This window comes from Trichomycterus rosablanca, chromosome 14 (assembly GCF_030014385.1).
Source record: "Trichomycterus rosablanca isolate fTriRos1 chromosome 14, fTriRos1.hap1, whole genome shotgun sequence".
Classification (NCBI taxonomy): domain Eukaryota; kingdom Metazoa; phylum Chordata; class Actinopteri; order Siluriformes; family Trichomycteridae; genus Trichomycterus; species Trichomycterus rosablanca.
In genome coordinates, this window is record NC_086001.1 from 7,743,937 (window position 1) to 7,769,040 (window position 25,104).

Genomic DNA, 25,104 nt, shown 5'->3' on the forward strand with positions numbered 1-25,104 from the left:
TGTTGTATAATTACTGCTGCCAGTAGCTGTCACTGTGTATCAGACAGAGGGGACAGTGAGTGAAAGAGAAGAAGGAAATCGCTGAGTAAAGTATTCTTTCTTTCGTGCAATTACACCTACAAAATACAACAAAAAACAACAATATTAAAATAAAGAAGGAAATAATAAAAAAATATGAGAGTTATTGTTGTTTCTGGTAGAAAAAAAAAGGACATTTATTATGGTGTATGATACAGCACATGTACTGTACTGAAATGTGGTGTGTGTTTTATGTACAGTACAGTACTACTGTGTATTGTTGTTTATTATTGTTTATTACAGTAATGTCTATTCCATACTTTAAGAATTAAGGGGAAATATACTTGCATTTATAACTAAAAAGACCATTTAAGACATTAGAAGGGTTAGGTAAGGGGGTGGTTTGGGAGGTCTGGCACATTATTTCTTATGGGAAAAATAGGTTTAACTAACAAATATTTTGACTTAAGAACAGCTCTTTGGAACCAATTAAATTCGTAAGTCAAGGGTCCACTGTATATAAGTGGCTTTCTCGCCTAATATGCATGATTTACTTTCTAAAACCAGCTGCATCTCTTCCAGATGTCTGTCAGCCACAAGTATTTGGGTAAGATCAATTTCTATTATGTGCGAGAAACATCAGTAGCTGTAAAAAAACTAAAACTTAAAACTGACCACTAATACTCTGAAGTTTTTTTTTACAATTTTATTGTATTTTTTTGTTAAAACATGTAACAAGTTAGTTACTTATTTTGGTACTTATGGCTAAATGTCAAAAAAGGGAACAAAAACACTTCTCACTTCTCACTTTTGTGAATACTATGTCAATTACAATGTCAATTACAGGGCAAATATGTGGAGGAGACATAACTTTTAAAGGCTTTGTACCATGTGTGTAGGGTCTATTTTTTAACCCGTACTTTCAGCTATATCTTGTCTTCTTAAGCACCCATGGACTCATGGACTTTGATGTGCAGCAGTACACACACATACAGACCTAAGGCTGAAGATACCTACCAGGATTGGAGTGGCTGGTGTGCTGGGTCACTTCAGGCTGGACCGGCTGGACCTGATTGAAAACTGTGGGACAACACACAGCAAAAAGACTAAAGATTAAACCAAAAATGATTAAATATGATACATTTATGGCTACGCAGCAGCTGTTTGGTTTGAAGGCGTGTGAGATGAAAGCCCAGCAGGAAGTCGATAGCTGACGTGGACAGATGAGCAAAAATTCCTCTGAGTTTTTACTGTCTGTCTCTTAAAACGAATGAAAACAGAAAATAAAAACAAAACATGGTAAGGAAACATTCTAGACTAGTTGTAACTGTTATGGCAGATTGAAAAGTTTCCTGTTTTTAGAAGGTTTCTGGAAGAACTTGTGCCTTACCACAAGCAGAAATCTGACTAGTTTGAATAAGTTACAAGCCCTGTGCCAGTCCTGGGTGTATAGTCCAATTTTGATATGTTTTTAGAACAAAAGTGGATTCAGAAAGTGCTCAGCCATCTTACGTTTTAGCATACATTGTATTGTATTGTATAATTGATTTAAAATTAATATTTGCCATTTTTACACATTGATCTACCTGAAATCACTCATTTTGACGAAGTAGAAACATGTCTTTTAGACATGTCTTTTAGCCTTTTAGAGTTTATTTAAAATCTTTTTAAAATCAAAAACTCTTATTTACAAAAGCACTCATTTACATTTTCGGCATTTAGTAGACGCTTTTATCCAAAGCGACATACAATTATGACTGAACACAACTTTTTGAGCAATTGAGAATTAAGGGCCTTGCTCAGGGGCCCAAAAGTGGCAACCTGGTAGCGGTGGGGTTTGAAATGACAATCTTTCGGTTACTTGTCCATTACCTTAACCACTGAGCTACCACTGTCCAGTGGCACTCCATATGGTATTCAGGTTCATCCTGCTTGCTTTATTTGCATCTAGAACTTAATTCCAGCCGCTCAGGTGGCGCAGCGGTAAAAAGAAACGCGCTGCAACCAGGGCTGGATTCTGAGAAGCGTGGTATCGAATCCAGCCTTGCTTTACCGGTTCGAAGCTGAGTGGCTATATGAGCAACGATTGGCCGGTTGCTCATGTGGGGGGTGGGACAAAGAACCGGATGTGGGTCTCTCTCTGTCAGAATGCGATTGCGTTCTCTGCCGGCTGATTGGAGGCGCTTACACAGAGATGGGAGAAGGTGCCCTTAGGGTGTGTCTCTCCGCATGCAACGCTAGGTGGCGCCAAACTCGTCAATGTGTGGGTGGCAAAGATGCATCTGGCTGCTGCTCGTGTTTCGGAGGGGATACGGGTTAGCTTCAATCACCTCCGTCAGGGCAGGGTTCGGCATAGACAGAGAGGAAGCACAATGCTAATTGAACAATTGGATGCACTAAAAGGGGAGAAAAAGGGGTAAAAAGTTTCCTGTTTTTAGAAGGTTTCTGGAAGAACTTGTGCCTTACCACAAGCAGAAATCTGACTAGTTTGAATAAGTTACAAGCCCTGTGCCAGTCCTGGGTGTATAGTCCAATTTTGATATGTTTTTAGAACAAAAGTGGATTCAGAAAGTGCTCAGCCATCTTACGTTTTAGCATACATTGTATTGTATTGTATAATTGATTTAAAATTAATATTTGCCATTTTTACACATTGATCTACCTGAAATCACTCATTTTGACGAAGTAGAAACATGTCTTTTAGACATGTCTTTTAGCCTTTTAGAGTTTATTTAAAATCTTTTTAAAATCAAAAACTCTTATTTACAAAAGCACTCATTTACATTTTCGGCATTTAGTAGACGCTTTTATCCAAAGCGACATACAATTATGACTGAACACAACTTTTTGAGCAATTGAGAATTAAGGGCCTTGCTCAGGGGCCCAAAAGTGGCAACCTGGTAGCGGTGGGGTTTGAAATGACAATCTTTCGGTTACTTGTCCATTACCTTAACCACTGAGCTACCACTGTCCAGTGGCACTCCATATGGTATTCAGGTTCATCCTGCTTGCTTTATTTGCATCTAGAACTTAATTCCAGCCGCTCAGGTGGCGCAGCGGTAAAAAGAAACGCGCTGCAACCAGGGCTGGATTCTGAGAAGCGTGGTATCGAATCCAGCCTTGCTTTACCGGTTCGAAGCTGAGTGGCTATATGAGCAACGATTGGCCGGTTGCTCATGTGGGGGGTGGGACAAAGAACCGGATGTGGGTCTCTCTCTGTCAGAATGCGATTGCGTTCTCTGCCGGCTGATTGGAGGCGCTTACACAGAGATGGGAGAAGGTGCCCTTAGGGTGTGTCTCTCCGCATGCAACGCTAGGTGGCGCCAAACTCGTCAATGTGTGGGTGGCAAAGATGCATCTGGCTGCTGCTCGTGTTTCGGAGGGGATACGGGTTAGCTTCAATCACCTCCGTCAGGGCAGGGTTCGGCATAGACAGAGAGGAAGCACAATGCTAATTGAACAATTGGATGCACTAAAAGGGGAGAAAAAGGGGTAAAAAGTTTCCTGTTTTTAGAAGGTTTCTGGAAGAACTTGTGCCTTACCACAAGCAGAAATCTGACTAGTTTGAATAAGTTACAAGCCCTGTGCCAGTCCTGGGTGTATAGTCCAATTTTGATATGTTTTTAGAACAAAAGTGGATTCAGAAAGTGCTCAGCCATCTTACGTTTTAGCATACATTGTATTGTATTGTATAATTGATTTAAAATTAATATTTGCCATTTTTACACATTGATCTACCTGAAATCACTCATTTTGACGAAGTAGAAACATGTCTTTTAGACATGTCTTTTAGCCTTTTAGAGTTTATTTAAAATCTTTTTAAAATCAAAAACTCTTATTTACAAAAGCACTCATTTACATTTTCGGCATTTAGTAGACGCTTTTATCCAAAGCGACATACAATTATGACTGAACACAACTTTTTGAGCAATTGAGAATTAAGGGCCTTGCTCAGGGGCCCAAAAGTGGCAACCTGGTAGCGGTGGGGTTTGAAATGACAATCTTTCGGTTACTTGTCCATTACCTTAACCACTGAGCTACCACTGTCCAGTGGCACTCCATATGGTATTCAGGTTCATCCTGCTTGCTTTATTTGCATCTAGAACTTAATTCCAGCCGCTCAGGTGGCGCAGCGGTAAAAAGAAACGCGCTGCAACCAGGGCTGGATTCTGAGAAGCGTGGTATCGAATCCAGCCTTGCTTTACCGGTTCGAAGCTGAGTGGCTATATGAGCAACGATTGGCCGGTTGCTCATGTGGGGGGTGGGACAAAGAACCGGATGTGGGTCTCTCTCTGTCAGAATGCGATTGCGTTCTCTGCCGGCTGATTGGAGGCGCTTACACAGAGATGGGAGAAGGTGCCCTTAGGGTGTGTCTCTCCGCATGCAACGCTAGGTGGCGCCAAACTCGTCAATGTGTGGGTGGCAAAGATGCATCTGGCTGCTGCTCGTGTTTCGGAGGGGATACGGGTTAGCTTCAATCACCTCCGTCAGGGCAGGGTTCGGCATAGACAGAGAGGAAGCACAATGCTAATTGAACAATTGGATGCGCTAAAAGGGGAGAAAAAGGGGTAAAAAAAAATAAAATAATAAAAAAAAGAACTTAATTCCACCAGTTGCAAATAGAATTTGTAAATGTAATAATTATTTGGTTACGATGAAATAAATCTCTAACAATAATAATGCACAAGTGGTGTCATTGATTAGTTATTTACAACTCAATTATTATAGACCACCCCTATTAGTTTATGCATATGACTGAATAATAGTGTTGCATACCCAAGGTAGCACGAGGTGATGGCTGTCTCCTTTTACTGGTACCTGTCTCTGGCCTGCGCTGACCTACATTCAAAAAAAGAGAACAAAGTTTAAAGATTAGGAGAAATATACACATGACTGCCTGTAAATGTGTCTCCTCAATATGTCTTCACTGGTTTGAATGGACATAAAATATTTTTACCAATCATGAACCTTTAGCCCATTTTCTTTTATCAGCTGCCTGTTTTTAAAGCAAGCAAATTAGCAAACCCCACGTGAAGAACCTTTCTGTCAACCTAAAACCCACTAGTTATAACTTCCACCTTGTAATTTTAACAAGCAGCTGAGGTATTAGTGCTCTTTATTTAGGTTCTGACGCACCGTTTATTAGTGTGGGCTCATGACTGTCAGTTTTACAGGTTGTGTTGAAGTTATTTTCAAATTGCACATGTACATACATTTATAAGGGCAAATTGGTTATTACATTAGTTATTACCATCAGTTATATTGTGTTCATAGAGTATATAAGTGATATAAAAAAGGCCTATTGTAGAACTACAAAGAGCTTCTATATGGTAAGTGGAGCTGATAAAATGGACAGTGAGTGTAGAAACAAGAAGGTGGTTTTAATGTTATGGCTGATCTGTGTACAGTCCAATGACATCAATAATGTACAGCCAGCTCCAGAATTAGTGTCACCCTTAGTAAAAATGTGAAATAAAACTTTGAAAAAGAAAATTAAGCCTTTAAGAAAAAAAAAACAATGTTTGAAAGATGTAGACACAAATGTAGACCTTAAGTTAATGTTCACATCCAACAAAACAACAGGAGAACCAAATAAAATTGATCTAAGTGACCACAGTGCCAAACAGGCTGAGGTCATAAACGGCTGACCTTATGATGAGAAGTGTGTTTACCTGGGTTGATACGAGGTAAAAATCTACTGGCAAATGAGGAGCCACCTCTGGAAGCTTTGGAGAGATTTAGAGAGTAACATGCAGAGTTTAGAGTGATTATAGCAAGAAGAGAAGCATTCTGTGCTAAACGTAAGCTTGAACGTACCTTGTGGAAGCCCTTTTCCTTGGCTAGTCGGTGTCTGCCCTATAGCCAATGTTGAGACAGAATGATTCATGTAGATTAACATGGGCATTCAGACAACATTGGATAGAGCCAATATGTTTTCCTTGCAAACTCTACCTTACCTCCAATAGCATTTAACACACCTTTATCAACCTCACCTCACAACTCAGAGTCAGAGAACATTCTAGGGTTAGCCTGAAAGGCCGAGAAGCGATACAAGACAGTATTTTTAGATGATTATTGCAAAACGCCTCAAAAGTTCAGCAAAAAAATTAACTAAAGAACTGCATGAGCACCTGCATGACACCGTCTGACCAAAGACTTGCAGAGGTTTACATCAAAGGCTAATGCGCATGTTTATACGCAAAGAAATTACAGCTTTAGTGAGTATTTTGTATATCAGAACAGATTTATATATACCAGAAGTCAAAAGATGCATTTAATAACAGTATGGGGTCCATAAATCATGTAACGAACATCATTAGGTCCAATAACTGCTTTCAAATATGACAAAATTTCCAGGATCAGGTAACCCAATGGTGCAAATACATGTTGCAGGACGATGACATCTCTAAACATATGGCTACATTCTTTTAAGAATAGTTTGATAAAGTCACACTCCTTTTGGCCTCCACAATTCCCAGAGTGTGAAGTAGATCAATTCCAACATCTTTTAAAGAACTGGAAGACTTTTAAATCTATAGTGGTCCAACACAAACAACATTTTAATACTGAAGCTGTTCCCAAGCAAAAAGTTGGCCCTACTGTTTATCAGCTTTATCATTATTATATGTGAAAGTGTTCAAGTGTTCGATAGTTTGTCCACCCTCTGTATGCTCCCCTAGACTTCAAGCCATGCCCAGCTATGGCATTATTGTGAATACTCAAAGCATTTTTAACCAGAGTGTGTGGGTTTTCCTCCTGCAGTCATGTTGTCCCTTAATAAAGGTGTGTTAAAACACTATTTAGACCTGCTATTGATGTCTTACAACACTTACGAGAACTGGCTGCTGCAGCTACTGCAACGAGGTATGGGTGACTTCTGCCTGGATCAGAGGACAAAACAAAATGATACTGACCTGTTTTTCATGCCAAAAAACATGCTGTTTTAGTGCCATTCCATTAACATGATACATTTTCTTATAATAAAGTTTGTATAGCATTCATATTAGCACATGCAGCTCTCACACAAACATAAACAGGGGACACATTCAATACTGATCATTTTAAAGGATGTAGTGGTGAAATTGAATGATGTACCTTGTGTAAATGGATAAGTGATTGTGGTTATTGCAAGACAAAGCTTCACAAACCCTTAAAAATGATTGATCCATTAATGTGATGTTGAAGGTGCTGTTAAAGTAGAGTCAGTCATCATAAAATCTTAAATATTTACATTTAAGGTTAGAAACCTTGTACACTATATAGTCAAAAAGATGTAGACCCTATTCCTAATTATTGAGTTCAAGTCTTTCAGCCATGCTTATTAATGAATATTGCTGCTCGAATAACAGTGGTAGCTTAGTGGGTAGAGCTTTGGGCTATCAACTGAAAGGTTGAGAGTTCGAATCCCAGCTCTGGCCAATCCCAGGCCAATGGCTGACCCTGCACTCTGACCCCAGCTTCCAAACAAACTGGGATATGCGAAGAAAGAATTTCGTTGTACTGTACACCTGTATATGTAAATATGACAAATAAAGCCATTCTATTCTATAAATGATATGTGTCTAGCTTTGTAGAACGTCAGTGGCCTGGACCGAGCTCTGACCTTAACCCTACTGAATAACTTTGGAAAAAATTGAAACATCAGCTGAGATCATTAATGGCTAAAATCTCCCAGTCTCCGTCTGACCACTCTAGAAGTGACTCAAACTGTGGGTTTCTAATGTGACCACGCCTTAACATTGGGTTTGCTCATCATACTGTGCTTGTTTCTTACTGTTCCACCCTTAATAAAAAGACACAAGCTGACCTGCTTCTCGGACTTTATGTACCGCAGCCCGTGGTTTTGCGCCGGTGGTGGTTGTCGTTGTGGTTTTGGTGGTCGTGGGTTCCTCCACAGTTGTTTGAACCGGCTCGGGAGCTGCTGTCACGGGCAACGCAGTGGTGGCTGGCAGGACTCTGGTTTCTTTCTGACCTTTAAAAAAAGCTGATGGGCAAGAAGGAAAACAACTCGTACAGTTACAGCAGTGTTTAACTGCATTCCACTGTCAAACCAACTCAGTCTGGGGCACAGATTCCTCCGCCTACTTTTAGGCAGTGATCTTTCTGTGCAACATGCTGCCCTACTTCGTTGTTCTTTAGGGCACTCTGGTGCCAGTACTGCCACTGAGTTCATTTGGTACCTTCCAACATTTTTACTGAGGGTTTATTCACTCCATGGCAACATTCAGTCCCTTCATTTGGAATTCTACAGACCAGACCATTGAGCCATTTCCAAAATCGCATATTGTACCCTCTAACCTTAGGCTTAATATGGTGATTTAGGGTAACTACACTATATAATGTAGTTGCATTATCAGGGCAGGCACCTAATATTTAATGTAGTGGTGACCAGTTAAAAATGGTCATGGTAGGTGCCCAGGTGGCGCAGCAGCAGAGATTCTGAACACCCCGGTTCGAATCTCAGCTCTGTTACCGATCGACTGGGCGCCATCCAGCAGGCACAATTGACAGTGCCTGCAAGAGACAAAAATTGGCCACCGTGTCTGCTGTGTGGAAAGACCAGACTAAGTGGGTGGCTACCGAGGGGCCTCATGGGCGAATCCACCCAAGCACGGGTGAAAAAAAAGGGGTGCGTTGAGCAGGTAAATATACCCTCCTCAAATGCAATCGGGATCTCCAACAGCGGAAGAATAATTGTAAATGGAAGTAAATTCACCACAGTGGAGAGCTTAGGCTCTTAAGCTCGAATCTCAGTAGTGCCACCAGCATAGAAGGATGTCCAACGTGCACACTTGGACATGACTGAGGGAGGGAAGGTTGACGCTGCATCAAAGTGACCTCCACAACACAAGTCAAGGTGCTGACACTTGTGTTGGGGGATTCACATAGAGCAAAGCATGACTCTGTATGGATTATGACTCTCTACTAATGAAATTCACCCCTGGCTGTAGATGTAGGAGGGGGCGGGTGCTGGTTTGCAGGCCTCCCAGGCAGAGGAATTGCAAAAGAGTATTATAAGACTGAGAGTTTGAATCCCAGTTCTGCCATGCAGCCACTGTTGGGCCCTTGAGCAAGACCCTGGCTAACCCTGCGCTCTGACCCCAGCTTCCAAAATCAATGGCTACATTGGGAGAAAAGGGGAAAATGACAAAAACAATGAAGTACAATCTGTAAGCTTTGAAATGGTCCCTTACCTGGCTTTATTACTGGTTTTGAAGCAATATAGTCCAGGGTAGAGGGGTAAATCACACCCTTCTTCGGTTTGCCCACTGAAATTCAACCAAAATATTAAACTGTTAGCTTTTTAGAGTTTAATTTTTGTCTATTACACAGCTTTAAAGAAATGGTTTACACACACTACATTACCCAAGATGGTGAAAGACTCTCTCCAGTTGTTGAAGGACAGCGAGCGGATGCCGTGTCCAAAAGTGCCATTATAAACTGCTTGACCTGCCATCTTCTGTACAATCACCTTTCCTCCTGTATTTGTTATGACCCCACTAAAGAATACAACAAACAATTTATTAAAGTTAAAAATGCACCCCTAAAGCAGGGTTGTCAAACTAATTTTCACAGAGGGCCACATCTGCATTATGGTTGCCGTCAAAGAGCCGATTGTAACGTATCCTGCTGTGATCGCAGTCTGCCGTTTAAGTCTTGGACAATTTGTTGTTTTTCTTGGTGGCTAAATTCTGCCAAATTTATTCTGTATATTTATAATGTATATCTACATTTATATTGTACTCCTTTACCACAGACACGGCCTCATAACACAAGAGACATACTGGTTTTTCTTTTTATAGCGCAAACTTGTATTCACTTCCCCATCTTTCATTAAATTACCTTCATTCTGCTTCAATTTTCTCTTCTTGTACATTTTGGGATTATTTGTAAATCTTTCTCAACATCACTTGTTGGAAAACCGCCTCAGTTAAACGCTGATGTGGAAACACTGCCATCTAGTGGCGGAATGCAATCACTTTGCGGGTCACAAAATCGGCATGCATTGTGGGAGATGCAGTTTATGTATGATTTTACAGTGTATTTTAAGACAATCATACTTCCTTTAAGCTCTCGCGGGCCACATAAAATGATGTGGGGGGCCAGATTTGGCCCACGGGCCTTGAGTTTGACACATGTGGCCTAAAGTATGATGACCTGACCATGAGCTTGTTAAACAACCCATTCCAAAACCATTAATATTAACTTGCTGCCTTAATTCTTCTGGGAAAAACCATCCAGTTTCCCAAGACATGCAGTCAGACCAACTGGAGCTACTAAAAATTGCCCTATGTGTGAGTCTGTGTGTCTGCGCTGTGATGGGACTGGCAACCAGTCTGTGGTGTTTCTGGGCAATGAATCAGACCTACTGCATCCCTGACCATGTTAAAGAGTAGTAAAACAGACTATGAAACAATAAATAAACATAGACCATTTCTATTTATATATTAAAAATAAAACCCTTTAACCAGGGTGGCACAGTGGCTCGGTGGGTAGCACTGTCGCCTCACAGCAAGGAGGTCCTGGGTTCAATCCCCAGGCGGGGCGGTCCAGGTCCTTTCTGTGCGGAGTTTGCATGTTCTCCCCGTGTCTGTGTGGGTTTCCTCCGGGGGCTCCAGTTTCCTCCCACAGTCCAAAAACATGCAGTCAGGTTAATTAGAGACACTGAATTGCCCTATAGGTGAATGGTTGTGTGTGAGTGTGTATGTGTGTCTGCCCTGCGATGGACTGGTGGCCCATCCAGGGTGTTACTGTGCAACTTGCACCCATTGAGAAGCTTGAATAGACTCCAGCACCCCCCTGCGACCCTAATTGGATAAGTGGTTAAAACAGTGACTGAGTGACCTTTTAACCAATTAACCATTAAACATCTTTGGGATAAATTAAAATGTAAATTATAGGTCAGACCTTCACGTCCAAGTACTCTTTTCACTGGACGAGCACATTTTCCCTCAGAATTTTTGTAAAAAGCTGTCCCAGAAAAGTAGAGAAATATGGAACCAACTAGATTTTCTTCAATATTATGAACTGTTTTCTGTACACCAATGGTGTAAAATCATAATAAAATCAACTAAAACTACACGTTTTAGGAGGGATTCTGAATGCTCAAGCAGGATGCTCTATATGATGCACAGTAACCAGCTCTTGTTCAGTGTTAGGTGTGTTCAGTCCTACCTGTGGATGGCAGCATTGCAGATGCTGGATATAGAGGCATACACATTCGTCCCATAAACCCGCTCTTTGGACTCTCGACAGTCAGACGGACACCGAACGATGAACTCAGGGTGGTTGATCTTCCCCGCACGAATATTGCATTCAATATCAGGCACAGCTGTAGGAGGAAAATGAAAACGCACATGACACACAGTGCACAAACGTCATCAATGTAAATAAAAACACTGTATATGACAGACAATGCTGCTGTGTGTTTGTACCTTGTTTCACCTTCTTGTCTTTTACATTTGGCTTTGCCTCGCTGCTACATATGAGCAGGAATGCTAAGAGAAATGACAATATATAACAGAACCATTCGTAAAGTTATTACCTTTATACATTTTTGTATTATTTTACCCATATTTTTCCCAACGAGTCTTTGCATTGAGTATATTTTAGACCCAGTAGATTTTCAGAAAACTTACAATAGGACAAAGGTCAGCCAATGAAAAACATACATGTCATGTCTCTTAAAAATAGCTTTCAACTTCAGTTGTTTGTAGATGATGCAAACTATAAAGTAATTTAGTTAAATAATAAATAATACATTTAATTATTTAATTAGGAATTAGGAATATTACAACTCCTACTGTCACACAAATACACAAAGCCTCCCTCCGTCCTTCCTTGGGCAGCAATGGTGCCGTGCAGAAGGGATATGTCCACATTGGGACAAAAATCAAGAAACAAATCTATATACATTTTAATTACCTAATTATCAGCACATACACATGTAAGAATATACACCGACCAGGCATAACATTATGAGCACTGACAGGTGAAGTGAATAACACTGATTATCTCTTCATCACGGCACCTGTTAGTGGGTGGGATATATTAGGCAGCAAGTGAACATTTTATCCTCAAAGTTGATGAGTTTGACAAGGGCCAAATTGTGATTGCTAGACGACCGGGTCAGAGCATCTCCAAAAGTGCAGCTCTTGTGGGGTGTTCTCGGTCTGCAGTGGTCAGTATCTATCAAAAGTGGTCCAAGAAAGGAACAGTGGTAAACCGACGACAGGGTCATGGGTGGCCAAGGCTCATTGATGTACGTGGGGAGCGAAGGCTGGTCCGTGTGGTCCGATCCAACAGACGACACACTACTGTAGCTCAAACTGCTGAAGAAGTTAATGCTGGTTCTGAAAGAGAGGTGTCAAAATACACAGTGCATCACAGTTGCAGGGCTGTTTTGGCAGCAAAAGGGGGACAAACACAAAATTATGAGGGTGGTCATAATGTTATGCCTGATCGGTGTACGTTTAATTATTTTAGGTATAAAAACACTAAACCTTTTAAAAACCATTATTTTCTTAGTGACTGCTGTAATAAATGTAGGTACCTAGGTCACATAGCATACTGCAATCCAATTCAATGCTTATAATATAAATCCTCTATATAAAGTACTAAACAAGCACAACGTACATACCAATTCCTACACAGTTGATGAAAGACGCTTTAATCATCATGAAGGAAAAGAGAAGATAAAGCTTGGCAGTCAGTAGTTTTCTTGACCTGAAAAAGATAATAGGAGTCAATGGCTGCCAATTGTTTTGCTGATGTGTAAATTAAAAAACAAATGGACCCCCACTGACCAGATAATGTTTGGGCGGGACTATTCTCAGCACTGCGATGACATTGCAGAAACATGGAAGTGTGTATTAAATGCAGCAGTGTTGTAATGGTTTTTATATGAACTTTATTCGAACTTACTGGCCTCTTTACTGCCCATCCTGGTAGCACTTTAAAGACGTGGGGCGTTTAAAGACTCACATGCACATCAATGTTCTTGGACCATTACTTATCACATGTGGATGCTGGCTTTATATTTTTTGGTTGGGGAACTATTTTCCTCCAAACATTGACAATGAGGTGTTTAAACACCCTGACAACAATGCAATCATATCAATACCAGGTTAGTGGCATTGCAGTGCTGAGAATGGTCCTTCACCCAAATAACATCTGGTCAGTGGGGGACTGAAGAGGGTTCCTTTCGATAATGGTACAAAGTGTATAGAGCAACAGACTGGCTACAGTTGGTAATAGTATACTCAGAATCTTCATCTATATGGCCGTTTTGGGTAAATAAACTGCTTAGAAATTCTAAATTGTAGTAATAAACAAGGAGATGCTGGTTGCATCCAATTTTCAAGTTTCCATAGCTTAACGTGTGAAATGAGACATCGCTTAACATTCACTTTCAATTAAAGTTACTTATTGATTGTGTTACCAGCTGTAAGGAAGGTTACTAAGCATTAATCAAAACAGGTTCATTTAAATTATAACATAGAATAAAGTGTTACATAAACAGCAGTAGACTTAACAGCACTTCATTTGGTCTTGCTATTAATTGCAAACCGCTCCAGATGTTAGAATACAGTAGACCCTTGACTTATGAATTTAATTGGTTACAAAGGGCTGTTCTTAAGTCAAAGTTAGTTAAACCTGTTTTTCCTATAAGCAATAATGTACAGTAAATAGAATTAAGCCGTGCCAGACCTCCCAAACCACCCCCTTACCTAACCTTTCTAATGTCTTAAATGGTCTTTTTTGTTATAAATACAACTATGGTTTCCCTTAAATCTTAAATTATAGAACAGACATTCCTGTAATAAACAATAATAAACAACAATACACAGTAGTACTGTATATAAACACACACCACATTTCAGTACAATACGTGTGCAGTACTATACACCATAATACATTTCCTTCTTTTTTTTTATAAAATGTACCTACCAGAAACAACAATAACTCTCATATTTCTCTATTATTTTCTTCTTTATTTAAATAGCGTTGTATTTTGTAGGTGTAATTGCACAAAAGAATAACTTCTTTCTTCTCTCTCACTCACTGTCTCCACTGTCTGATACACAGTGACAGCTACTGGCATGACCGCTCATCTATTGCTGCTGTTTGAGTTGGTCATCTCCTAGACCTTCATCAGTGTTCACAGGACGCTGCCCATGGGGTGCTGTTGCCTGGATGTTTTTGGTTGATGGACTATTCTTAGTCCAGCAGTAACAGTGAGGTGTTTAAAAACATTGTTGTGTCTTATCCACTCATACCAGCACAACACACACTAACACACCACCACCATGTCAGTGTCACTGCAGTGCTGAGAATGATCCACCACCAAAATAATACCTACTCTGCAGTGGTCCTGGGAGAGTCCTGACCATTGAAGAATAGCATGAAAGGGGGCTAACAAAGCATGTAGAGAAACAGATGGACTACAGTCAGTAATTGTAGAACTACAAAGTGCTTTTATATGGTAAGTGGAGCTGATAAAATGGACAGAGTGTAGAAACAAGGAGGTGGTTTTAATGTTATAGCTGATCAGTGTAAGTGGACTGCTTTCAGTTTGTGACTGAGAATTGAAATTTGATATTTGTAAAGTTGGGATCTTAAATCGTGTTTTAGAAAAAAAATCCCTACTTGAAGAACACAAGTTTATTAATGCACATTAAAAAAATATATAAAAGAATGCATTATAGAATTGTAATGTCACCACATAAAGCAGTCTGGGACTGCAGACATGTGCACTAATGCAATAACAATTTCAATAATACAGTAACAGGATGTTGTTCTGGCTTACCACAAATTCGGTGTAAACATATTCACTGGCACCTGTTAGTCCTTCACACTTCATTCACATGAGCTTTTGAGCTTCCCACAGGTATGCAGACATAAACAATTGACACAAAGGCTAAAAGCATCAGTTCTAAAGCGTACATTTGTTCCTGTGGCATGTAAAACATTATCTGATAAGATCTGTTCAAGCTTTACTGCCAGTTTGTCAAGGCTTGGCTTAAAAAGTGTGAAGTAAAGCTACAGTACCATAAGTCATGAGGTTTACTCATACACCTCTGCCCGTTGTTATGAGACAATAACACCAAAACCATTCCTCACAAGCTGGTTTTGCAAATGCCAGCTAACCAACACATTTAATTTAGCATTGTTTATTCACTTAACTAATTACTGTTAAACAAACATACCAGTTATATTCGCAACAAAAATGTTAATCCTCCAAGTACGAAACATTAAATAGGTCATCAGGCATGTTCCTAGGTCACTGGGTCATAATACCTTTTGGGGATTACACTACATGGTTGGACATTCCATTCCAAAATCATGTGCATTAAACAGTAGCTGGCAACCCTTAGTGGATCTGCAAGATTTTGTCCTGTGACTGACTGTGTGACCTAGTCATCTCTCTTGATGACTACCAGAACAGACCATCTGATAATGTACGAAACTTTGGTGTTGTCCTGGATAACCAGCTGACCTTCTCTCCTCATGTAGCCAACATGACAAGATCATGCCGGTTCCTCCTCTACAACATCAAAAAGACTCGTCCATTTCATTCATTTACCTTGGAGTCTACATCTCGAAGGACCTGTCATGGTCCTGCCACACCACCACGCTGGCAAAGAAGGTTCGTCAGCGTCTATATCACCTCCAAGGTGCTTCGTAATTTCTACACCTGCACCATTGAAAGCATCATAACAGTAAACATCACAGCCTGGTTCGAAAAACAGCACCAAGTAGGACAGGCAGGCTCTCCAGAGGGTGTTGCGTTCAGCTGAGAGCATCATCCGGACCGAGTTTCCTGACCTGCATTCCATATATAGGAAACGGTCCTGGTCAAGGGCCAGGAGGATAGTAAAGGACCCCAGTCATCCCAGTAATGGACTATTTTATCTGTTACAGTCTGGGAAGCGTTTTTGTGTGTTTTATGCATTTTCTCCCTTTTTCTTCCCCTTTAGCGTGTCAATTGCTCAATTGCATCATGCTTCCTCTCCTCTCCTCTCCTCTCCTCTCCTTCTCTGACTGAGGAGATCGAAGCTAACCCACACTCCCTCCGTCACGTGAGCAGCAAGCCGCATGCATCTTGTCACCCACACATTGACGAGTGTTGCGCCACCTAACGTTGTGTACGGAGGGACACACCCTAAGAGCACTCTTTCCTCATCTCTGTGTAAGCGCCTCTAATCAGCCAGCAGAGGTCGTAACCGCACCATTCTGACAGAGAGAGACCCATATCCGGCTTTTAGTCACGCCCATCTGAACAACAGGCCAATCGTTGTTCATAGCCGCTCAGCCCAAGCCGGCAAGGCAGACATATATATGTGTGTGTGTGTGTGTGTGTGTGTGTGTGTATATGTATATGCATGTATACAGTTTTATATATATGTGTGTGTATGTATATTTATAGATTTGTATTTGTGTATAATAATCTCTATAGCATTATGTTGCACAGTATATGTTCAGTATTATGTTCAGATTCTGCACTACTTTGTCACTTTTGCACACTTGGTTCACTTTTAATTGCTTCTAATTTTTTTTTAATTATATTTTTAAGTTGTTTTCTTAATTTCATTTAAAATTTTCTAATTCTTCTACACTTTAGATTTTAAAACATTTCTATTTGTATGAATATATATTTTGTCTATTTTGTGGAGTTTGTAAGTACTGTGACCGAGCAGTCACAAAAGCATTTCACTGCCAGTTGTACTGTGTATGACTATGTATGTGACAAATGAACCTTGATTTGATTTCTTTCTATGAGAATCACTCAGATTCTGGTCCAGTCACTTGTACTCTCACGGTTGGACTACTGCAACTCCCTCCTGGCAAGTGCTCCTACGTCCACTATTAAACCCTTACAACTCATCCAAAATGCAGCTGCTCGTCTGGTTTTTAACCAACCTAAACATTGCCACATCACCCCACTGCTGCGTTCCCTTCACTGGCTTCATGTAGCTGCCAGCATTCAGTTAAAAACACTGATGCTCGCAAAGCATGGACCAGCCCCTAACAAAGACAATTAAAAACCCATCTCTTTACTAAGCACTTAAGATGACATGTACTTACTAACACTCTTATTTATTTCTTGCAATTAAAAAACTTGGTTCCAACAGGGTTTCAGCAGATTTGTATTCTTGGACTGTTGTCTACTTAAACTAGAGTAAGGTAATGTTCACTATGGAAGCACTTTTGTAAGTCTCTCTGGATAAGAGCATCTGATATACCGAAAATGTAAATGTGAATGTGAGTTTGTGCTTAATCAGACAAAAGCATTCAAAGGTCAAACACTGATGTTGACAAGAAGACCTGGCTCGCAGTCAACATTCCAAAAAGCATCTGCACAACATGGGAATGGTGTTAGTCATGTTAGATGTGCCTTGTTTAAATTCATTTAGGATTCAAGCCAAACCAATACACTTTAAGACCTGTCAGATCACAGTTTTTTTACATACTCCCTTCCAGTATTGGGTAATATTGGATACTGATAATTATGAACATCCCAGATAGGGTCACAGTAGCTACTGTTTTTAAATTAACTTGCTTTAATATACTTGTGAAGCGCATTCTGAGACAATTATATTCTGAACTATTTTAAAGCACAAGTTTATATACATTTAGAAGACGATTATGGTTAAAATAATAAGCCAATCACACATAAGTCACAACCAGTCTAGACTGATGACCACTGATGAAGGTCTAGAAGATGACCAACTCAAACAGCAGCATTAGATGAGCGATTGTCTCTGACTTTAAATCTACAAGGTGGACCAACTAGGTCTAATAGAGTGGACAGTGAGTGGACATGGTATTTAAAAACTCCAGCAGCGGGGTTGTGTCTGATCCACTCATACCAGCACAACACACACTAACACACCACCACCATATCAATGTCACTGCAGTGCTGAGAATGATCCACCACCTAAATAGTTCCTGCTCTGTGATGGTCCTCTGGGGGTCCTGACCATTGAAGAACAGCATGAAAGGGGGCTAACAAAGCATGCAGAGAAACAGATGGACTACAGTCAGTAATTGTAGAACTACAAAGTGATTCTATATGGTAAGTGAGGCAGATAAAATGTATATATGTATGTATATAAGTATGTACAGTATATATTTAAATGTGTGTAGACATTTGAAGTGGATATATGCATTAACAGTATTTTTAACAGCACTGTATGTTTCGCCAGTTTATCAAGACAACAAGCTATTACAGTATCTAAAAATAATGTAATGTAACATTTAAATATTCCATCTAGTGAAGAAAATCTTACATCAATCAAACTCAACCTCCAGATAACAGAGAATCCTAAGCTGAAAATAATATGTGATTAAACTGCCAACCACTAATTACCAAAAAGGTGGCACAGCTGCCCTGGGATGAAATCTCTGATTGCTAACAAAGCATATTATTTGTACAGTCCAGTGCACAAAGATGGGACAAGCACCGAATGACAGAAGATATAATATAATAGTAGATATTAAATTAGTCAGTAAATTGACGAGAATGAAACATCTCTCTTAATACACTTTCGAGACCTTATTCACCAGTTATTTACTACTTAACTATGGCTACAGTGATTTGTTTAGGGAAAAAAGGAGAAATGAAAAGTACAGTAGACCCATGACTTACGAATTTAATTGGTTCCGAAGAGCTGTTCTTAAGTCAAAATGTTCGTTAGTTAAACCTGTTTTTCCCATAAGAAATAATGTAAATAGAATGAATTCGTGCCAGACCCCCCAAACCACCCCTTACATAACCTTTCTAATGTCTTAAATGGTCTTTTTTGTTATAAATACAAGTATATTTTCCCTTAAATCTTGAAGTATAGAATAGACATTCCTGTAATAAACAATAATAAACAACAATACACAGTAGTACTGTACATAAAACCACACACATCACATTTCAGTACAATACGTGTGCTGTACCATACACCATAATACATTTCCTTTTTTTTTATATAAAATGTATCTACCAGAAACAACAATAACTCTCAAATTTCTCTATTATTTTCTTCTTTATTTCAATAGCGTTGTATTTTGTAGGTGTAATTGCACGAAAGTGCAATTAAAACTTCCTTCTTCTCTCTCACTCACTGTCCCCTCTGTCTGATACACAGTGACACCTACTGGCAGGAGTAATTATACAACATTAAATAGTAATAGATTTGTTCATTTTCTCACCAATACGCTTTCTCTGGGGCCATTTTAATATAGAATTTTAACAAATATAAAGAAAACACCGAAAAAACACCGTCCGCTCTCCACTCACTGTATATATATATATATATATAAAAAATTCTGTTAGGACCAGCAAAAGCCTGGCTCATTTTCTGCATGGTAGTGTCTACACCGCACAGCCACAAAGGCCTTTTTGTGGCTTTGATATTAATTAAAAGGACTTTTTGTTTTGGTACCAAACATTGACCTGGTTTGGACCTGCAGAGCAACATGAAATACAAGGGAAAGCTTAGACTGTCCTGTTTTGATCATTTGGTTCTGGTTATGGTAGGGTGCCTCTTAAAGATTATTTAATTCAGTATCTGGATAAGTATTAGGTTGGCAATTATAGGGTTTTTAGGTCTTTGCAGTAGTTATAGGTGTCTTGCATGCTTTGGCAAAGGCTTACAGATAAGGGTCACGTGACCTGACTGCAGCCAAGGCAACACACAATAAGCAGCAAGCAGTAAAGACGTGCAAGAATCTTACCCAAGTTAAGGCTGTGTGACTTTCTCAGTCTAAGCATAAGCTTTGTTTGTTTGTTTATTAGAATTTTAACGTCATGTTTGACACTCTTTGGTCACATTTATGACAGAAACGGTAGTTACCCATTACACAAGGTTCATCAGTTCACAAGGTTATATCGAACACAGTCCTGGACAATCTGGTACCTCCAATTCACGCAGAAACCCATGCAGACACGGGGAGAACATGCAAACTCCAAACAGAAAGGACCCGGACCGCCCCACCTGGGGATCAAACCCAGGACCTTCTTGCTGTGAGGTGTCTAAGCATAAGCATCAGTCCAAGCTATTTCACCTTTAGCATGATTGCTAATTACTAACTGCATAAATGCTTTCAACCAATGGAAACATACAGTATAAAGAAACCAGGTCCAATTTGCACCAAAAGAACATGTGAATGCTATTTGTAACAAGAAGCATCTAGAAATTGTTCGTTTAGTCTTTCCTACAATGTTAGTTTTAACCATATAATTGTTTTTATACTTGGAAATAAATGCTTCTTGGATTAGACTTATTCAAGATATGGCCAAAAGTATGTGGAAACCTGACCATGAGCTTGTTAAACGTTCCATTCCAAAGCCATAGACTTTAATATGCAGTTGACAACCTGCCTCCAACATTTTGGAAATGTGTTCCACAAATCATTTTCTTAAAAGAACATTTTATGGTCAGGCACTAATGTTGGGAGAGGCCTGGCTTGCATTTAATGCTCGACTTTATTCCAAAAATGTTCAGTGGGGTTGAGGGTCAGGGTCAGTGCAGGCTAGTGGAGATCCACCACATCAAACTTTTTTGATTTTTATTTTTTTAATGCATTTTCTCCCCATTTTTCCTCCGGATTTAGTGCACTCAATTCTTGTCTTCCGCTGCTGAGAGACACCAGATTGCATCCAAGGAGAGCACGCCGCCGCCCACGCCTTTTTCACACGTGTACAGCCCTCCTCTTCTCACCCATGCTTTCTGAACTGACATCTTTTCTGCCAATCAGGGTCCTTACAGAGCGTATGAAGTACCCACTCACCCACCCACCCACCCACACATAGTCCGGCCCCCACCCTGCAGATATGGTGGCCAATTAGTATCTGCTGCAGGCACTGCCAATTATGCCCGCCAGATGGCACCCAGCCGGCCGGTGGCAACACCAAGCTTCGAACCGGGGAGTTCAGAAATATCCCGCAAGGCCACCTGGGCGCCACCACATCAAACTTATTAAACTAGGTCTTACAGCATGACTTAATAATAAGAAGGGGTGTATACATAATTTAGGCTATAAGGTCTAAAGACTTTAAAATGGGAATATGTACTGATGGTATAGTAATTAACACAAAGAAAAGTGGTTAAATATGTGTTCTCTCTTACTGGAAATGAAAATGATGGCCTAGATACTTGAGAGTTTGAAGTTGGGAAACACCCTACTTTCATTTGGTAAATTGTATCTCAGCCAGATACATGGCAATACAGCTGAGAACAGCTGTGGATTAAAAAGTGGAAAAAGAAAATGGACAAGTCTCTGCAAGGGCACTTTTTTTCTTTAACAGTAGGATAACAGCTTTTTGTTGACAGGCCATCCAAGATATGTTAAGCTTTGGCAGTAAGAAGCATTGCAAGTCTCATCAGGTTTATCTGCACATACAGCTGACTGATGCTAAGAGTCTATTCATGTGTGAAGAAGAATAAAAATCAAACTTTACTTGCCAAAAAGATTACTGAACATCTACTTACACTATATCACTAACCTCTTATGTCTGACCATAAGCTTGTTGTGCTTTCCAAACTGCAGACTATCTATATGCCCACTTCGTCCACCTCCGTCATGCAGTTTTAAGAGCCTTCAATCCTTGGAAAGGCTTTTCCTAAAATTTTGGAGCGTGTCTGTGGGACTTGTGCCCATTCAGTCATAAAAGCATTTGTAACTTCAGGCAACATTCCGTTTCAGCTTAAAAAAGTTCAGTGAGGTTGATGTTCGGGCTCTGCACAAGCTGTTAAAGTTCCTACACACCAAATGTGTCCAGCTATGACTTTGTGTACAAGGGAGTTAAGATAAAACAGGAAAAAGCCTTCCCCAATAGGGTGTCCACATTCTTTTGGTCATGATGTTTATGTTCGTCTGCACTGAGGTGCCACTTTATAACTTGCTAGATGTGTATATTTAATAAACTAGAAACACACATACATAAACTGCATAACCAGTTTACCCAGTACAACTACCATGTGGGTGCACTGTATATGTATACAATTACTGTATCCCATTAATTGGTTGGTCAGACATCCCCTACATTAAATGGTGTGGCCTGGTCATCTATACCAAAGCTCTATTAGATTTATATATTGATGCATTACTGCAGCCCAATGGTCAGGACCCCCACAGGACCACCACAGAGTAGGTATTATTTGGGTGGTGGATCATTCTCAGTACTGCAGTGACACTGACATGGTGGTGGTGTGTTAGTGTGTGCTGTGCTGCTATGAGTGGACAGCAATGCTGATGGAGTTTTTAAACACCTCACTGTCACTGCTAGACTGAGAATAGTCCACCAACCAAAATATCCAGCCAACAGTGCCCCATGGGCAGCGCCCTGTGACCACTGATGAAGGTCTAGATGATGACCAACTCAAACAGCAGCAATAGATGAGCGATCGTCTCTGACTTTACATCTACAAGGTGGGAGTGTCTAATAGAGTGGACAGTGAGTGGACACGGTATTTAAAAACTCCAGCAGCACTGATGTGTCTGATCCACTCATACCAGCACAACACACACTAACACACCACCACCATGTTATTGTCACTGCAGTGCTGAGAATGACCCACCACCTAAATAATACCTGCTCTGTAGTGGACCTGTGGGGGTCCTGACCATTGAAGAACAGGGTGAAAGCAGGTTAAAACAGTATGTAGAGAAACAGATGGACTACAGTCATTAATTGCAGAACTGAATCACTACTGACCTGGTATTACAGCTAAAAAACATAAGCTGGGTCAAAAATGTCCATACAGTTACTTAGATTCTCTGTAGTGTAAAACTTTATAGAAAAGCAGCCTAATCACCCACTGGTGATGAATAACTACAACTGGTGACTTTCTGGTTGCTATGAACACATTACAAAGTACATAAATAAGATGTCTCTTTGCCATGGATGGAAAAATCCCAAATACTTGTCAGTGTGGTCAAATTTACCAAAAGAACAACCAGAAACAGATCCAACTTGCCCACAGCCTAGAGCGTTTTACATGGCCTTGAGTCTAAAGGCTACCTTTCAAGAAAAAGGTCCCTTTTAAAATCATCTGAGGTTTGTTGTTCAAAGCTAATCCTGAAGTTCAATAAATAGATTTTTATGTTTTATTCTATGCTGGCTGCTGTTGAACTTAATAGGAAAGGCAGTAAAAGCTTAGCAGAACAGTAGCTTGAGGCGAGAGGATCAAGTCCACACTAGTGCATAATAAATCCCCAACCGCAATGAGACTTTATGACACACATGGTAAAGTCCAGAAAATCCAGTCTTACCAATAAATTTAAATGTTTTACTTTATTTATACATATAAATCACCATCTTAGAATCCACTGACCTGCCTGTGGTTTCAAAGTCAATGATATTTTTTTACTCAACAGCATTTCAGGAAAAATATAGATCAAATCTTAAAGAACTGAGGTACTGTTTCAAGCTGGGATCATCTACTTTGTCAATTCTAATTCAATTCAATTTAATTTATTTATAAAGCACATTTGAAAGCCGAAGCTAACCAAAGTGCTGTAAAGCAAAATACAACAATAAAAGAAAATACATATATATAAATATACATTGTTAGATTAATAAATATGGAATATGGAATAATAATAACAATAATTAATAACACTAGACGTTATTTTCATTTTTAACATTTATTTTTAATAAATTTTTACTTTTAATACTTTTAATTTAATGAATTATATTTCTTGTATATTATTGTATTAAAGGTAATATTAATTTCAATTGTTTTTCATTACATTTTTATGTTTTACTAGAGTGTTATTCTTGTCAGGGTTGCGGTGGATTTAGTTTCCTCATAATCACTGGGCACACAGTTCAGACAGGGTGCCAATCAATCGGTGGGCCTCAGACACCCAACCCCCGGACCCACAGCCAATCATGTAAAAATTTAAATGATAAAACAAATCGAGGGACTTAAACAAACAAGCTGATCCAGCAGTCAAAGGCATTGAGTTAAAGTGACATGTTCATACAAGCACACGATAATATAATTTATAATTACACTATAATTTCTAGTGGTGAGCATACACACAGTAAATTAGTGGTAAGTATGCAGACCCCATAACTATTTAGCTGTCTGGCTACTGAGACAAAACCACAAAGCAGTATGTGGTGAAAGGCACCGCACCTGGCTAATACAATGGGGGTGGCAGCGTCATGCTATAGAGGTGCAGTGGTAGGAACAATAAAGGGCCAGCTAATTACAGGAACATCCTTGATAATAATAATAAAAAACACTTTCTCCAGTGCACACACAAACTCAGACAATGACCTAAAGCTTTAGTATACATCTCTGAATGTTCTAGAGCAGTGGTCCCCGATCTTTTTTGCAGCACGGACCAGTTTCATATAAGCGTTAATTTCACGGACCAGCGGGGACAGGAGGATAACTATAGAATGGAAAATCAGTGTGAATCCTGAGCTTTTTTTCGATGCAACGAGACACTGCTCCTAGTGGTGATTGGAGATAATTATTTATTTAATGGTAATTATTTATTCTTTCTGTGCAGCCCAGTAATAAATGACCCATGGACCGGTACTGGTCCACGGCCCGGTGGTTGGGGACCACTGTTCTAAAGTGACCGAGCTAAAGCCCAGACCTAAACATCATCAAACATCCACGAAAAGACCTGAAGATGGCATTTCAGAGGTGCTCACCATTCATCTGACAAAGCTTAGGAAGATCTGTCATGAAGAATGGGATAAACTGCCAAAATCTAGGTGTGCAAAGCTCATCAAGATGTATCCAAGAAGTGTTGCAGTTGTAATTGTCAACAAAGCGCATTTATAAAAAATGTAATAAAGAGTCTAAATACTTTCATGAATAAGCGATGGCAATTATAAGCATTTAAAATCAAATTGACAAGACAATAATGTGTGCAAACGTCTTTTGGCAATACATTTTGTTAACAAGTTTTTAGAGAGTGGAGGGGTGATGGTGGGGATTCTGCTTTATCAGCCTGAATAACTTTATATAAAGCTGAGGAACCTTCAAATTCTGTGGAACGAAAACAGATCCCTGGTTTCAGGTTTTTAATCAATGCATATGTACTAAAATAAAAATGTAATTT

General features: G+C 39.8%; 1 protein-coding gene across 1 annotated transcript in view; it reads right to left on the minus strand.

The window, feature by feature from the left end:
- vit (vitrin) overlaps nucleotides 1-12,717 on the minus strand; it is a 29,683-nt gene extending 16,966 nt beyond the window's left edge. Inside the window, exons 1-11 of the mRNA XM_063008823.1 lie at nucleotides 12,659-12,717; nucleotides 11,454-11,516; nucleotides 11,194-11,350; nucleotides 9,385-9,518; nucleotides 9,213-9,287; nucleotides 7,826-8,002; nucleotides 6,852-6,899; nucleotides 5,836-5,874; nucleotides 5,691-5,744; nucleotides 4,795-4,857; nucleotides 1,036-1,098 (exon numbers count right to left, since the gene is read on the minus strand). Coding sequence (XP_062864893.1) covers nucleotides 1,036-1,098; nucleotides 4,795-4,857; nucleotides 5,691-5,744; nucleotides 5,836-5,874; nucleotides 6,852-6,899; nucleotides 7,826-8,002; nucleotides 9,213-9,287; nucleotides 9,385-9,518; nucleotides 11,194-11,350; nucleotides 11,454-11,516; nucleotides 12,659-12,698 — 913 coding nt within the window. The 5' untranslated portion in view covers nucleotides 12,699-12,717. The remainder of the gene's footprint in view (nucleotides 1-1,035; nucleotides 1,099-4,794; nucleotides 4,858-5,690; nucleotides 5,745-5,835; nucleotides 5,875-6,851; nucleotides 6,900-7,825; nucleotides 8,003-9,212; nucleotides 9,288-9,384; nucleotides 9,519-11,193; nucleotides 11,351-11,453; nucleotides 11,517-12,658) is intronic.
- Nucleotides 12,718-25,104: the final 12,387 nt, after the last annotated feature.